The sequence below is a fragment of the Triturus cristatus genome, chromosome 3_2 (genome assembly GCF_964204655.1).
Source record: "Triturus cristatus chromosome 3_2, aTriCri1.1, whole genome shotgun sequence".
In the NCBI taxonomy this organism is placed as follows: domain Eukaryota; kingdom Metazoa; phylum Chordata; class Amphibia; order Caudata; family Salamandridae; genus Triturus; species Triturus cristatus.
This window is the reverse complement of record NC_140584.1, coordinates 1,193,131,319-1,193,148,529: the sequence shown is the minus strand read 5'-3', so window position 1 is coordinate 1,193,148,529 and position 17,211 is coordinate 1,193,131,319. Positions and strand designations below refer to the sequence as shown.

At 48.4% G+C, this 17,211-nt stretch overlaps 1 protein-coding gene across 3 annotated transcripts in view; it reads left to right on the top strand.

Annotated features, from left to right (window-relative positions):
- SPEG (striated muscle enriched protein kinase) overlaps positions 1-17,211 on the top strand; it is a 1,671,639-nt gene that overhangs the window by 1,336,618 nt on the left and 317,810 nt on the right. For all 3 annotated transcript variants that reach the window (XM_085650107.1, XM_085650106.1, XM_085650108.1), the window contains 2 exons: positions 13,297-13,446; positions 16,031-16,147. In XM_085650107.1, the coding sequence (XP_085506233.1) occupies positions 13,297-13,446; positions 16,031-16,147 (267 nt within the window). The remainder of the gene's footprint in view (positions 1-13,296; positions 13,447-16,030; positions 16,148-17,211) is intronic.

Here is a 17,211-nt window from a genome sequence, read left to right as displayed (position 1 = left end):
TCTCTTGCCCCACAAACAACACCCAATTTCTCCAACCTCTTAATCAGAATCTGATGATTAACCGTATCGAACGCGGCTGACATGTCAAGTAGCACCAAAAAGGCTGCTTGACCACTGTCAGCCCACATTCTTAGGTCATCCAAGACTGCTACCAGGGCAGTCTCGGTCCCGTGTGCAGGGCGAAACCCAAACTGGGTTTCGTCCAGCAGATGTATCTTGGAAGAGATTTTGTCACTACCCTCTCTAGAATCTTAATTGGATAGGGTAGCAAGGAGATGGTCTGTATTAGCGGGACATTGGGGATCCAAGGAAGCCTTTTTTAGGAGCGGGGAAACAACTGCCTTTTTCCAGCAGTTCGGAACTACAGCTCTACTTAAGGATTGACAGCAAATGTGGTATAGGTGCGGAAAAAGTTCACTCCCAAAGAGCTTCCAAAATTTATGAGGGAGTAGGTCCATAGGAGAGCCCGAGGAGATAACGGCAGCAATTGCATTGAATTCCTCTTGTGATGGAACCTGGAAATGGTCCAGAACTGTTGCGTGTTCCCTCTCAGTTATGCCACAATTTATTAAAGTGTTATTGTCAGTATACTTGCAAGTATCATCATCTCCAGTGGATTTAAGACCATTTAAAATTTTACAAATTTTCTCCTCGAAGAATATTGCCAAATCATCACATAGTTCCTGTGATGCTGGAGTGTTAGGCTTAACACAATCTGGATTGGACAGGCCTTTCACTAGGCTAAAAAGAGTTTGAGATTTATTAGCCAAGTGTAAAATAGTCTCCTCAAGGTATTTGGCCTTGGCCTTACCTATCGACTCCTTGTAAGTGTGAAGTAGATTTTTTAGGACTACTTTATCTGATTCTATGTAATTCCTCCTCCATTTCCTTTCTGCTTGTTTACAGCTAGTCCTCATCGACCTCAATTCTTCGTTGTACCAGGGAGCAGAAGGTTTTTTCGACTTTTAACTTTCCTCAAAGGCGCTAACTGTTCCAACGAACTAGTGATCTGATGGCATAAATTCAGATAATTCATTTTCACCGAGTCGTGCATGACATAACTGTCGACAACAAGCCAGGGAAGGTCCATTAGTTTTGATAATTTGGACCATTCCCTACTAATACGAGTAGATGACATACCAGCATCGTATTGTTGAAAATGATCAACTTTCAAGGCGAAAGAGACTAGAAAATGGTCTGTCCAGCATTGTGGAAGTATTTCCTTTACAGCTATGTTGTTTTGTTTTTATCAGCAAAAATAAGGTCAAGCACATGGCCCTTCTGGTGGGTAGGATGTAGTACCAGCTGTTGTAAATTGACATTCTTACAGGCCTGGCAAAGTTCCTTAATAGCTGTGTCAAGGGTGCCATTCTCCCAGAGATTAAAATCTCCGAGGATCAGTCGCTTAGATTGAGAATAGGATAAGTTATATATGGCGTAAATCAATTATTGATAAACATGAGCAGCACTCCCTGGTGGTCTGTAGCACAGTAAGCCTGTACTTAGAGCACCACTGGTATCTTTGAGTGAGAACCCCAGCGACTCAATTCCCGGGATGTCCTCTACACAGAGTGGGGTGATATTCCAAATGTCTTTGTATATAAAACCTACTCCTCCCCCTCTTCCATCCAGCCTAGGCTTATGGTAAATTTTATAGCCTGGAGCACAGGCTAAGCCAAGCTCCACTACGCTATCTACTCGTGTCCAGGTTTCTGTAAGAAACAGGACATAAAAGTCGTGATCATCCAATAGAATGGAGATCTCCGCATGATGTTTACTCAAAGATCTGACATTGATCAATCCACAATTAAGAGTCCCTAAAAACACTTTCTTGAGGGAATGCTTACCAGACCCGGTGCCACTTTCATTACCCGTAGTCCCTTCTCTCCGAGTGTCGAGCCGGGCAAGCTCGTCTCTAGAATAGACCAAACGGGGAACCGCTGGGGCAGCATGTCTCGCGCTGAGCGCGTTCGGAGCACGGACGGGCGCCCAATCACGTTTAGACTATCATGCTGAACGTGCTGCGGTAATTATGTATCTAACCGTGCGCTTGCACCACCTCCATTAAATAGGGAGAGTGCAAGTTTAATGACTAGAACGCTACCCAAGATGACGTCGCACCGGTGACTCGCTCTGACAGACGAGTACACCAGCACATCAAGGGAACGTGAGGAGAGAGTGACTCTGTGCAGCAGAAAAGGTAGGGGGTGCAAAGATAGCAATATTTTTGTTAAAAAGCAGTGTCTTAAAATAAGTACAATATTAAAATACACACAATGTCCCACTGAGATTTAGCAGCTTAAAATGCCCAATCACGTTTAGACTATCATGCTGAGCGCGCTGCGGTAATTATGACCTCACCATCCTTGTTAAATCATCAGTGCATAATGGCCGGCCTCGTCAGCAGGATGGCATCCCTATGCCAGGAACCAACTTGCAGCCCATTCTCGATCACCGCAAGACACACTAGGCCATCACCCACGGTAGGGGCCCCACCCCCCATTGCCCCATCCATCCCCCTTTTGTTACCTCGGCCCACAATCGTGTCTTACCCAAACTCACTGCCAACCGTATTAAAAATTTTAACACCCCTCAAAACATCCTGCATAATGTTGTGGCCGTGCAGGTATCTGACAGTATATAAGATTTATTGTTCCGCCCCATGTCCAGGACCAGCAATTGTTTCCCCGTGGCTCACATCAGATGGCCCACCAGGCCCCTCCACATGTACCAAATGCCCAGATAATTTATATGGTCAATGTCCCCAACATAGGCAAAGCGAAGGGTCCCCGAGGGTGAACATTCTTTGACCAATAAAGCGATCCATTGGATACACCACGTCAGGGGCTGTCGTTCGGTAATCCGCGACGACATACTTAGGGCCCAGAGATGTACCTCCCCTGGGCAGCCATTTGATTCCATCGAGCTTACTCTTAACGGGGCTAATCTGGCAGAAAATCTTATTGCCTTAAAATTTCGCACCTGCCCCCCGGACACCTCCTCCATTCAGCTTAAGCGCTTTCCAACTTGTGTCCAGGCTACACAGCTAGCTCCCCACCTGTTCCCCCATTTAGCGGAGGGTTCCTCTCTGGGGACCAACGATTGACTACCCAGCGAAGTACAGCGGCATCTTGGTCCATACACCTTCTCACTTAACAACTTAACTAATTCTACCAGCGCGACGGCCTTGCAGCCGGCACCTCAGAGCAAGGAGGACAGTAACTGGGGGATAGTTGGTATAAGCAGCCCCTCTCTTCGCATTAGTGATGAGGTGTGAGAAGACCCTTGAACATGCCCTAGCAACCAATCACTTGCATATGTTCCATCTAGTCACTGCACTCCCATCCAAAACGATGTATATGACCTTGTAATTCACAAACAGCTAAAGGTAATATCATGGAATGTGGCTGGGCTAAGCAACAAAATGTCATTCCCTCCCTGGAACGATCAAATTGAGGGTGCTGACATCTGTATTTTCCAGGAGACCTGGAGCCTGGTACCCCTACATAAACCAGGTTATGTTTTGCTTTTGCTCACCAGCGACAACCAGAGGAAGAGGGCGTCCGTCTGGGGGTTTGAACAACTGGTCGAGCATCGGTCTGTGTTGTCAAATCACCAGCCTCGCTAGCTCAAGCCCTGACATCCTGGGGGTTAGCATTAGAGGCCTTGGGGGGGGGGGGGTCACAATAAATCTGTTCAATGTCTATCTAAGGGGGACCAAAGGGGGCAGACCGTCACCCATCTTTACAACACTGGAAGAGAGTTTATCTACCTGCCCTCCCCACGCTAGAGTAGTTGTAGCAGGTGCTTTTAACTGCACCTTTGAGCCCCTGGATAAAGATGACCTCCTAGGGATCAAGGACGATGATGCTAAATGGGCAGTTCCCCTATTAAATCTTCCACCAGTGAAAAGATGGACACAGCTGGCGCTCCAACTTAACGCCCTCACTGTAGAGTTTAGTCTTGGGGCAGCCAACGGCAGAACATCATCAGATAAGCAGGGCGCAAACACATATAACAGAGCCAGTAGCCCATCTCTTACTGATTACGTTCATCTTCCTTGATGTGCGGCTCTGGGGTGATTTGATCGACATGAGCATGGGTAGTACCACAGAAGGTGACCATAAACCCCTATAGCTTGGGAGGAAGGCAGATGGCAACAACTTAAGGAAGCAAGCTCGTCCAAGGACACCAAGTTATTCTAGACCCTAGTGACATGGGGCATGAAGCTGGGTGCACGTTCGCCCCCAAACCATATCACAGGCCAGGAATGGTAAAATCACTTCCAGAGCCTTTACTCAACACCAGAGCCTATGCCCAACCCCCCTCCCCCCCCCCCACCCCCGGAGCTTGCAGCTCCCTCTGGACTTAATAGCAATGATGAGCTTGTCGTCCACATCAAGATAGAGGCTGCAATAGGCAGAGTAGTGCCCTCTAAAGCAGCAGGACCGGATGGCCTTCCGAGGTATTTATTTCCTGCAGATACCCCGAACTGGGCACGATACATCCTCCTTTAGGTAAATGCCATAGCTAGCGGGCTCCCGTACCTGGGTCTTGGAGAAGCGCAGAGGTGGTCCCAATTTACAAAAGAGGCCCTAGAGAGGACCCCTCGAATTATAGGCCCATTAGCGTGATTGATGCTCTGCAGAAAGTCTTTGGCAGAGTCCTTCTGCAGAGGATCCAGCAATGGTGATATATTAATGCCATCCTTTCCCAGTACCATGTCGGCTTTAGGCCTAAGGCAGGAACCATTGATCAGGTGCTCCGCCTGCTACTTATTTATTGGAAGGTGGTAGCGATCAGCAAGGGCAGTCTCTATCTGGCATTCATCGATTTAAAGACTGCCTTCGATCTGGTCCCCTGGAGCAAACTGTGGTCGTCCGTAAGGAACATGGGTATTTCGCCTTTTATTTGAAATCTGTTGATCCGATTACACGAAGGAAACTATACACAGGTTAGATGGGGGTCACGGGGACAATTGACTGAGCACATCCCAGTTAATAGGGGAGTCAGGCAGGACTGTGTTTTGGGCCCCACCATATTCTCTCTTTACATGAATGGGGTGATTAGCTTCTTCCAGGAAGTTCCTGCAGACGCACAAACCCTGGGGGTGGCAACAAGGTACCGACCCTTTTATTTGCTGATGACACCTTGCTGGTGTCCAAGACACCAGCGGGGTTGCAGTGACTACTCAACAGGTTCCATCTCTACTGTGATGACCAGGGGTTGGATATTAACCCTCTAAAACCAAATGTATGGCTTTCAATCCCCCTAAGTCCTATAGGAGCACCCCTCTGCTAGGTGGGATATCCCTGGAAAGGGTGGACACCTTTGATTATCTTGGCGTCCGTCTCTCCGACAAATTGTCATGGAAACCCCACCTAGCAAACGAGTGGTGGGTGCATTTGGAAGGGAACATTACCTCTCCCACAGTAGACCAGTAAGTCCGGCCCTCCAAGTCTATGAAGCCAAAGCGGTAGGTGCAGTACTCTATGGGGCAGAGCTATGGGAACCGGAAAAAACTCACGATCTCTGCAGATCTGAGTACAAGTTTTTCAGAGATTTGGTGATGCTGCCCCAATCCTTTCCCCTCACCACCCTAATGCTCGACATGGGCAGGCTGTCCATTGGCGATATAGCGAGGCTGCGCCTGCTCCTCTTTTGGGCTCGCATTAGGCCAACCCCGAATCTCCTTCCCTACGCCCAAGGCCCTCACCGAGGTGATACGATTAGACACTAGTGGCAAAATAGGCTGGATCTCTTATGTTAGAAAAGCGATGCTAGCCTTGGCCCTCAAAGCGCATTGGGATAATCAAGAGCCACCCATGAAAGATGAGCTAACACACCGCTATTGGGAATGGGTGAACCGCCAAAAATGCTGTAAACCGAACCTAGGCAGAATAACTGCTGAATTCTATCTCCACAAACAAACTAGATGCCTAGAGCCCTTTTTAGACGCTTTTCAGGTTCCACGGACTAGATGTTATACATCTATTTCAGGTTCAGCACACTTCTTGTTTGTGAGATCACAGCAAAATGACACTCGTGCAACCAAACATCAAAGAATTGCCCTTGTTGCGAGGCCTCACTAGAAAGTGTTGCCCCTGTCCTGTTCACCTGCCCGGCTTTTAATCACCCGAGAGCTAAATGGCTAAAACCATTGTGCCAGCAACTGGGAACACGGGACTACCAGGTTGCCTTCCGCATTCTCAGGACCGATCCAAGACCTTTCTGTGCATGTTGTGTGGCAAAGTTTCTAGGCAACGCATGGCGGATCAGACAGAAGCTTTGGCCAGGATCGGCACAGCACTCTGCCGAAGCTCGTCCCATCCAATCATTGTGAGGCTCTATGGCTGATTCTCCTTGTCCCAAAGTCATATGCGATGCACACACACTTTCTTTCTATTAATAAACTCATGTGCTGCTATCTTATGGAGGGTAGGATCTTTTTATAAGGCTTTTGGGGGGCCGTATCACGTTCCCGATCTCACCCAAGATGAATTGCCACGTTGTTTTTCCCTTGCTTTTTTTATTGCACTACTTATATGTTTTTATTGATAAAAACGTGTATAAAGTTCCTAAAAAAGAAAGGTGGAACCAGGTAACCGCAGTTTATACTGAGGGCGTAGGAGAGTTCCCGGACGGACCACACATCATGGGCCATATGTAGGTAGCTAAATACCGGTCGGTAACGGCCGAAATTCGGTAAATATCCCGTTACCGACCGGTATTTAGTCAATTGAGATGTAGGAGGCCAAAAAAAAGTTTTCGGTAAATATGAATCGGTAAATACCGATTCATAATTACCGAATTCAAAATTACCGATTCATATTTACCGAATACATATTTTCCGAATCGGTAAATATGAAGTGGTAAAAAGAGAAAAGAGATGTAGGTAAATTCGGTATTTAAGAAATCCATGAAATTCGGTAATTTAGAGTCGGTAATTAACACAGATTGAAAGCAGGTGGTAAGCATCAACAGTGCATACAAGCAATCCCAAAATGCAACAGCGTGGACACCATGGCCGCTCTGTATGTGATTGCAAGGCGCCTATGTCTACAGGCAGCAGGTCTGAGGATTTGGAGACGTGAGGAACGCATTTACAGACAGCGCATCACACTCTTTCAACAGACTGAGGCTGAGATACATGAAAGGTACAGGCTACACCCACAAACCATCATGGACCTGATATGGGACCTGCACCCACTCCTGGACCAGCCAACAAGAAGGGCGCATGCCATACCACCACATGTGCAGGTGCTCTGCAGCCTACATCTACTTGCATCTGGCAGTTACCAGGGGGTGATAGCTGCAGTGGGCGGTGTATCCCAGAGTTGCCTGTCCCGTTTCTTCAGGATGTTCCCTTGATGCCATGATGCAGAGAATGCACCACTATATCAGCTTCCCAAACACACAGGCTGAACTGCAGAAGACCAAGACAGACTTTTACCACATGGCACAGTTCCCGCATGTCATAGGCTGTATTGATGGCACACACATTCCAATCTGCCCACCAGCAGCCACTGAGCACATCTACAGGAACAGAAAGTCCACCCACTCCATCAATGTGCAGGTAATCTGCGATGCAGGGAACATCATCACTGATATCGTAGCGAAGTTTCCTGGGAGCACCCACGACTCCTTCATCTTCCAGAACAGTGGGATCTACACACGACTGCTTGCCGGAGAATTTGGAGAAGGATACCTGCTAGGTAAGTAACAGTGACGTTCCCTAATACTAAGTGCAACTTATAGTGTATTGAGGCATGTGACTGATGGTTCCCTCTTACTCACCTAGGCGACAGTGCATATGCCGTGCGGTCATTCATCCTCACTCCCTACCTACACCCATCAACCCTGAGTGAGAGACGATATAATGTGGCACACAAATCTACACGCAATGTGGTGGAGTGCACGTTTGGACTATTGAAAAGCAGGTTCCGCTGCCTCCACAAAAGCGGAGGTGCACGCCAGTACACACCCATCATCTGCTGCAAGATCATTGCCACTTGTGCAATGCTGCACAACCTTGCCACGAAGAGAGGTACAGAGGTCGAAATGACATATTTTGAGGACAATGATGATGATTCTGCACAGCCAGAGGCCAACGCAGCAGGAGTGGCAACAGCAACAGATGGGAGAGTGAGACGGGCAGAGATCACATGCAACTATTTCTGAGTGAGTAAGGGGACACAGCCAGTAGTTGGATGCCATGACGTAGTTTAATCATGCGGCACTACGCCACAACACAAAGGAAAACCTGTCCCATCAACATTGTGTAATAAACATTTGTGAGTCAAGGGTTACTTCACCCAATAGTGTCATGGTATTTCGTGACGCATTAGTGTTTGCGCCCACGCGCTCCAGTGCGGGATGGCATTGAGTGAGCGTCCTCACTGGCTGTGGGACCAGTGGCAGCACCTTGCCGCCTGCTGCTCCTCCGTGTGTCTGGGACAGGGGGGGTTATGCTGCTCCTGCTGGTCGTATCTTCGCTGTCCCCAGCATCCACAGCGCCAGTTGTGGCAGACTGGCTGGTGAGCAGCACTTCGAGTGCACTGGTGACCCTCACCATCCCCCTTGACACGTCTGTGCTGCAGTGCGCAAGGCCCTCCTGCATTGCCACCGAGCGCCTGCAGAGCAGCGAAGTTGCAGTTGCCAGCCGGTTCACTGCCCTTGTGTTCTGGTCTTTCCTCTGATGTCCCCGGCGCCGTACTGCCCTGTCCTCATCAAACTTCGAGCACAGCAGCATGACGGACTGGGACATGTCCCGCATGCCCGCAGCCATCTCAACCATACCCTCTGCCATGGCGCTGATGCCCCTGTCAATGTTAACAAATGTGTCATTGAGGCCACGCATTTGGCGCTGTACGGACATCATTGCCCTTGCCTGTATGCGTTGAATTTTCACCATGGTGGCCTCAAGCCCTGAGGAGACTCCATGGCCCTCCCCTTGGGGAGGTGGACTTTGCAGCCGAGCCCTGCGACGCCGTCTGCCACCTGTGTGTGCTCCCTCAGAGGCGGAGGGCACACTGGCATGGGTAACATCCAGGGGCACAGTGGACGTTTCCGCCCCCCTCGAGTCTTCAGATGATGACTCTGATACATACAACCTGGCAGCAGCACGCCTCCTCGACCTGTGCACTGCAGGTGGTGATGATGGTGGTGACTCCAGCAGGAGTGGCGATGCTGGCTGGGGTGGCGATGCTGGCTGTGGTGGTGAGGCTGCCTGTGTTGCCGTTCCCTGGCCTGAACTGGTGGTGGCCTTCTCCGCGCTGTCCTTGTGGTGTGCCCTCTCTCCCTTCTCATGTGCAGTTCTGTGCGCAGTAGTGCCTGTGGACAGAAATGCAACATCAGCTAAGTGTACTTGAAGCATAGAATTGCTGGCATCACAATACATTTCTGAAACAGTATCTCATTGTCCTCTGCCTGCTTCTCGCTATTGTGTGTAACATGCCTTATTATTCTGTGCTATTCGTATCATGTTTGGGGTTTCAGGGACTACATCTCCCATGATGCATTGCTAGTATGCACTAACACCTGTACTGGAGTGGGATTCTCATTGCCCATTTGGGGAGTTGGGATAGGGGTAGGGGGGGCCACATTGCTGTGCAAGCGTCTTACCTTGTTTGGTGGCGGCTCTGCCGGAGCTGTCAGCATCCCCAATCCCCACGATGCTTTCTGGCTCAATTGTGGTCTCCACAAGCTCCTCCAGTTCTGTCAAGGCTGGTGCCCTGTTGCGTCCACCTCCTGTCCGGCTGGCCTCTTTTTTCAATTCTGCCATCTTCCTCTTCGTGATGATACGGATGTCGTACCACCGCTTCTTGAGGACATCAATGTCCCGGGGGTCACTCCCATGGAATTCACCTGCGCCTGGATCCCCAGCCAGATTTTCCGTTTCTCTGATTCAGGCACTTGCAGTGACTGTTTCCCAAATAGCTTCTGGTGCTGCTTTACCACCTCCTCCACCAGTACCTGCAGTTCCTTTTGGCTGAATTTCAGCTTTCTCTTCCTCTCCCCTCCATTCCTCTCTGTGTCCTGGCTGGACATTGTTGCAGTTTCCTGTGCTGAATCAGGCAGTTGCTCTGTTCCTCTCCTCTGCACTCCCAGCCTCTCCAGAGTCTGTTGATTGTGTGCACCTGCCTGGGTGTGGCCACTTCCTGGTTGGGTGGGGTTTAGTTTGCACAGGATTGGCTGATTCATCAAGTCATGTGGATTTGAATTTCCGATTCGGTAAATACCGATTCATGATTACCGAATATTACCGAATCGGTAATGATTACGGAATGTTTACCTACATATAACTTACCGATTCATAAATACCGATTCGGTAAAATTCGGTATTTATGAATCGGTAAATATTATTTACCTACATATGGCCCCATATCACTTCTTTAGCGCACTGCACTTATAATTACCGGAACAAGTTGACACTAAATTACTGTAGGCCCATTGGCTCATCTCACTAGCCCTAAATCTATATGATGTGCACATGCACTTTTTCCTTCTCTACTTTTAACATCATATATGTTTATCTTGTGCGGGGTTGGATCTTTTTATAAGGCTCATGGGGGGTTGTATCCCGCCACCTGACTGCATCTAAGATTAATTGTTCCTTTTTGCCCTTTTTATTCCACAGTTTGTATGTTTTTACTGATATGACTGTTTTAACCATCCAAAGTGGAACCAGGTAACTGTAGTCTATACTGAGGGGGCAGCGGAGTACCTGGAGGGACTCAGTACCATATCATCTTTTAGCGCATTGTCGTGTGACAAAATGACCCTGTATTTGTTTTTTTAAATGTTTCTTTTTATTGCTTTAATGACACTGGATGTCGAAATAAAGCTTTATGAATATACAAAGGAGTCAGATTAAGTACTGTAATTTCAATTTAAGAAAATGTAGAAAAACTCTTGGGGTTCATAGGGGTTAGATGGACTTTTTCCATTACAATGTAAGCAAAAAGAAGGAACGTGTTGGGCTTTGTAGGGTTTACTATTTGCTCTCCCAACGTAAGCAAAGGAAGAGAAAGTGTTGGACATTGGAGGACTTAAATTTACTCTTCCCACTCTAATCTAATCAACAGTAGGGAACGTGTTGGTCTTTGGAGGGGTTAGATTTACTATTCCCACTCCAATCTAAGAAACCGTAAGGAAAGTGGTAAACTTTGGACGGGTTAGATTAAGTGTTCCCACTCCGATCTAAACAAGAGTAGGGAAGGTGTTGGACTTTATATTCACTATTCCTACTCCAATGTTAGCAAAGTCAGGGAAAGTATTGGATTTTGGAAGGGTTAGATATACTATTCCCCTCCAATCTAAACAACAGTAGGGAAAGTGTTGGATTTAGGAAAGTTTATACTTACTATTCCTACTCCAATGTTAGCAAAGTCAGGGAAAGTATTGGATTTTGGAAGGGGTAGATATACTATTCCCCTCCAATCTAAACAACAGTAGGGAAAGTGTTGGATTTAGGAGTGTACATGATTTGGTTCAAGTGTATGTAACTTTCCTATTATGTTCCATCGGGAGATTTTCCTTCTGTATGGGTGGTCTCCACCTTGGTTTTGGAGGTCTCCTCAAAGTGTGGGAAACGTAAAATACAGTTCTAAATTTATGAGTAGTAACTATATAGTCATAAATTACGTTTATACAGACTCCATCCACTAAACTGAGGAAGAGAAGCCATGTAAGTCTACATCTAGGAGTAACTTTACACTTGGAAATGGTAAATTGTGAAAAGTAGCAAGGGTACTCCTAGATGTATGATGTGAATTTAGACGTGAGTATTTTACTCATGAAAATGTACCTTTTTTTAAAATCCTTTGGGGCATTTTATCTAGGAAGTGGCGGTGAGAGGTGTTAGCCTCCTTGGCTTAACCCCTTCCATGCGGCGCGAATTCCGCCGCGGTGCTGACCGTTTCTTGCGCGGGCGGGCTCATGACAGAACGGTTCCGTCATGAGCACAGCTCAACCGACGCTCATGACGGAACCGTTCCGTCATGAGCACCGAAGGGGTTAACGCCTCTCACTGCCACTCCAGAAACACCAGGCTGCACCATAGTACAAAGAATATGGTGCAGGTTGGCGTTTCCCCCTGCGATGGCGCTGAGTCTCATGACTTAACACCAACGCAGGCACACTTGCACCAGAGTGCAAGGGTGTCTGTGTCTGTGAGCAGGGAGGTTTGTTTATGTACAGGAAGGTGTCCCTTTCTGTACATAAACAAACATAAAATGCCATTTTGTAACTTACATGTGTGCTGCTTCATGCAGCACACATGTAAGTTACAAAATGGCATTAAAGGAACACCTTCCTGTACATAAACAAACTTTGGCATTTTGCTTTTTCCATGTGTTCTGCACAAGGCAGCACACATGGAAAAAGCAAAAACGAGGCGAAATGAAGCCTTTCTCCTCCTTTCGCCACCGTAGGACCAGGATTTTCCTGGTCTTAAGTTCGGTGCTGCCACCTATTATCGCCTCTCTTGATAATAGGTTGCAGCGTCGAAGTGAATGGGTAGTGCGGTGCAACGCTCACCGCTACACCCACTGCACGCCCCTTTCACGCTAATTTTAGCGTGAAAGGCGCCCTATTACGAAGGCAGCGTTACGCTACTTAACGTGGCTTTTAGCCACGTTATGTGGTTTAACGCTGCCTTGTTAATAGGGCGCTGACCCTATCGCCACCACAACGTCACAAAAAGTGACGCTGTGGTGGCGATAGGGGCTTGGTAATATGCCCCTTTGTGTTTGCATTTTTGTCCTAGAGAAGGTATGCGCTGGTGATTAGATTTCTTAATCCCTGTTGGATGAGTTGTCGTGATCTCCTTGTGGTTGGGTGGTGATGTGCAGCCTAGGTGCAGTTATGTGCTGAGGTTACAGCCTATCCAGTGTACTACAGAGAGCGCTGTTTAGAATGAAAGGTGTGTATGAGTGGGTATGAATGGCACGAGCTGGTACTGTCCCAATGATATGATAGAGGATAGAAATGTCTTTTAGTTTGTGTTCATCACTTGAGTAAGGGGCACAAGATTACTGTTCAAAAAGCATAGTATCTGAGAACAGCCCTACTCCTTTGGTACGTGTCCAAACATGTGTGAAAGGAAGGTAATGAGCGACTGTTTCCACAGAACTTACTGCCATGTTTGAAGCACTGGAGCCAGCCCATGCATGTTTGGGAGTGCATTGTAATTCAGTGTGAAATACATAATGGGGGCGTACAGGTCCCACACATGCTCGCGGCTTGTTATGGGTGGGCAGTGAGCTGCAGCTAACCCCCGGCGTTGTCCTGCAGGTGCTGAGGAGAGACGGTCTCGCTGGGACCGCTGGGGCCTGTCCCGCGGGCGGAGAGATAGAGTGGTGGCCTCTCAGCCCAACATTCCTGCCAGTCTGCTCACCGAGGATGGCGCCATCGTCGGCCGGCAGTACATCCGCAACGAATCAGGTATCTGAGCTCATCTGATGCCCGCTCATTGCTTTCAGCAGAGGTTGTGTCACAAGCGAAGCCTTCCACAAGAGGGCGCTCTGCTCTTCACCTCATGCTCGTTTCACACACGCCTTCCACAAGAGGGCGCTCTCCTCTTCACCGCATGCTCGTTTCACACACGCCTTCCACAAGAGGGCCTCTGCTCTTCACCGCATGCTCGTTTCACACACGCCTTCCACAAGAGGGTGCTCTGCTCTTCACCGCATGCTCACTTCCACAAGAAGGCGCTCTGCTCTTCACCGCATGCTCGTTTCACACACGCCTTCCACAAGAGGGCGCTCTGCTCTTCACCAAATGCTCACTTCCACACGAGGGGGCTCTGCTCTTCGCCGCATACTCATTCCACACACGCCTTCCACAAGAGGGCGCTCTGCTCTTCGCCGCATGCTCGTTCCACACATGCTCTTCGCCGCATGCTCGTTTCACATACGCCTTCCACAAGAGGGTGCTCTACTCTTCACCGCATGCTCGTTTCACACATGCTCTTCGCCGCATGGTCGTTTCACACACGCTCATTGCCACATGCTCGTTCCACACACGCCTTCCACAAGAGGGCGCTCTGCTCTTCGCCGCATGCTTGTTTCACACATGCTGTTTGCCGCATGCTCGTTCCACACATGCTCTTTTCTGCATGCTCGTTCCACACTAGGCCTGGGCCAAAATTCCGTTCCGCTCGCGGAAATTGCGATAATTTGGCATTTTCGTGTTCCGCGGAAAGCGCGAAAATGTCAAAATTTCCGCAATCTGCATTTTACCGGTAATTTTTTTCTTGCTCGTGCTGTAAAAAATACATTCTCGCGTGAGCGCGATCGCCTTACCTGAATCCCCGCGTTCGCCGACAAGTTTTCCTGATCCGGTCGCGTTCTCCACGAGATGTTGGATTGCTGGTAGCCATTTGCGCTGTATCGCGACAGTTTGTGCCCGCATTAACATCATTTGTTGTGCGATCACGTCATTTGTCGCGCGATCACGTATTTCTTCTCGCGATCATTCACCGCGAGAGTATGAGAAGATTGAGATCTCGAACACGTCATTCTCCACCACGAGCGAGAGCGTGAGGACGCGGGCACGTCATATCGAACGCGAGCGGGCGGGACAAGTGAAAACAAGATGGCCGTGCCCGTGAGCAACCGCATGGGTAAGTTGGCGAGCCGCGATCACGCAAAAAATACCGCGAACAGGCGGGAAAAAAACTTCCGCGTCTTCGCGATATTTCCGGCATGTTTGCGGAGATTTCGAACATTTTCGCGAAAGTGAATTTCGCAAATTCCGCCCACCCCTATCGAATTCACACACGCCTTCCACAAGAGGGCGCACTCCTCTTCACCGCATGCTCGTTCCACACATGCTCTTCGCCGCATGCTCGTTTCACACATGCTCTTCGCCGCATGCTCGTTCCATACATGCCTTCCACAAGAGGGTGCTCTGCTCTTCGCCGCATGCTCGTTCCACACATGCTCTTCGCCGCATGCCCGTTTCACACATGCTCTTCACCGCATGCTCGTTCCACGCACGCCTTCCACAAGAGGGCGCTCTCCTCTTCACGGCATGCTCGTTCCACGCATGCCTTCCTTAAGAGGGCGCTCTCCTCTTCGCCGCATGCTCGTTCCACACACGCCTTCCACAAGAGGGCGCTCTCCTCTTCGCCGCATGCTCGTTCCACACACGCCTTCCACAAGAGGGCACTCTGCTCTTCGCCGCATGCTCGTTTCACACACGCCTTCCACAAGAGGGCGCTCTGCTCTTCACCGCATGCTCATTCCACACATGCCTTCCACAAGAGGGTGCTCTGCTCTTCACCGCATGCTCATTTCACACATGCCTTCTGCTTCAAAAGCCACATATTGTTTCTTTCTTTGCCCTACCCCCTTATGTCACCCTTCTGTATCATGAGATCTTCACCCCTATTCATAAATACGGAATATCTCTGCACTCATCTACATTACAAAGGAGACCCAAAGAAAACCAATATGCAGGCAACATTTTGTTCAACTTGAATGTTTTGATACAAAATATATATAATACATTTTGAAATCACATTAGAAAATGAAATGACCTCTGAAGCACGTTTTACATATTCCTATCTTTAAAAGATAGTCATCTTACAGTAAATTAGAAGAAAAGCTGCAGTCTATCTTCCACGGTGGGGGAGGGGTGGAGGGAGGGCGAAAAACAGTGGAAGAGACAGACAGAAAATCCGTCACCAAGGGACAGAGCAGAAACCTGTCAAAGTGAGCTAGGCGGCTGGGGGGTCTAGCAGCGAATTAAAGAGGCCTGGGGCGGATTGAGGACTACGCACCTTTGGTATGGGCACCCTGGCATAGCTCCGCCGGATGTCTGAGCAGGGCTGTGGGCATCAGCACTGATATAAGTGTTCTATAAAAGGGCTTTGGAATCCCCTGTTCTCCACACCTGGGCAGTGTTTGCAAGCCTGTATATGTCCATAGCACAACTGGACAGAGTGTGGGATGACTCCAGCAGCCCCTCGTGGGTACGTTGCTGCCTTTGTGTGTATTCTTACTACTGTGCTTTCACCCCACAGACTTCCCCCCTGTGTTCCACATCAAGTTGAAGGACCAGGTGCTGCTGGAGGGTGAGTCGGTTACCCTGTGTTGCCTGCCAGCAGCAAGCCCAGCCCCCAGGATCCTCTGGCTCAAAGGTATGTCCGTGCAAGAAGTGAGTATGTGCGTGGACATAGTGCCTCGTGGTGACCTACATTCAGCGTCTGTGTGTGACGTTGTTTGCAGGTGTATGTGTGCTTTAAAGTATTCCAAAGTGTGCCTTTCATAGTTGTGGGCTCGAGTGAAGGGACCGTCCAAAGCCTGGAATCCAAACAAAGGTACCCTGCAGACACCCCCTTATTTAAGAGGGTGTCCATGCTGAGTCTTGAACCTTAGAGCACGTGCCTGAGGGAGTACTTCCACGAAGGCAGCGAGGCCTCTTTTTGTATACGACTGAGACACTCATTTGGAGCAACTGAATTATCAATCTTTTGAAATCGTAACACTCAAAAACAAAATTTTGTTGGGGAATTAATTGTCCGGTGTTAATGCTGTCACATGTCACTGATTGCATCTGTGAACAAATATATTTTCAATATCAACACAGTTTGAGGGATGCACAGACGAACATTTTTCCGAAATACTGTTAGAGTAGTCTGGAAATCCAAATTCCTAATTTGTTATAAATGAAAAAAAAGAATTTTTGTCAATTGGTAACTTTTTTTATTTTATATATTTTTAAGGACAAACATTACATTTTGGTGACAATAAAGAGTCTGTTACTCATCATCATGACAGCTACATAAACTTAGCTTCCAAACCCTCAACACATCCTGCCCTCCCGACTTGTCAACCCCACTGAACCACTCAACAGAAAGACATTGAAGATATCTCAAGAGGGTTCATTTACTCAAGAGGTGTGCACAAAAGGCATTTGTTCCACCTACCCAAGAATTTAGTCCATTTATTTAGGCAGCCTCTGCTTTCGTGCACAACTTTGTCAGCCTTCACACAGCAGTCCTATCCATTGTCCATTCTTGCAGAGCCAGAGTGCACGGAGCCCTCCATGTTTGGCCACCATAAATCCCGTCACCCAGAGACGCTCCTTACTACTAAGGTCACTTTCCTCTGAGATGTTCAACAAATACCACTTTGCAGAAAGCTCCATTGCACCCCCACACACTTCCCTCCTACAGGTCGACATTGCCTCCCAATATTTTTA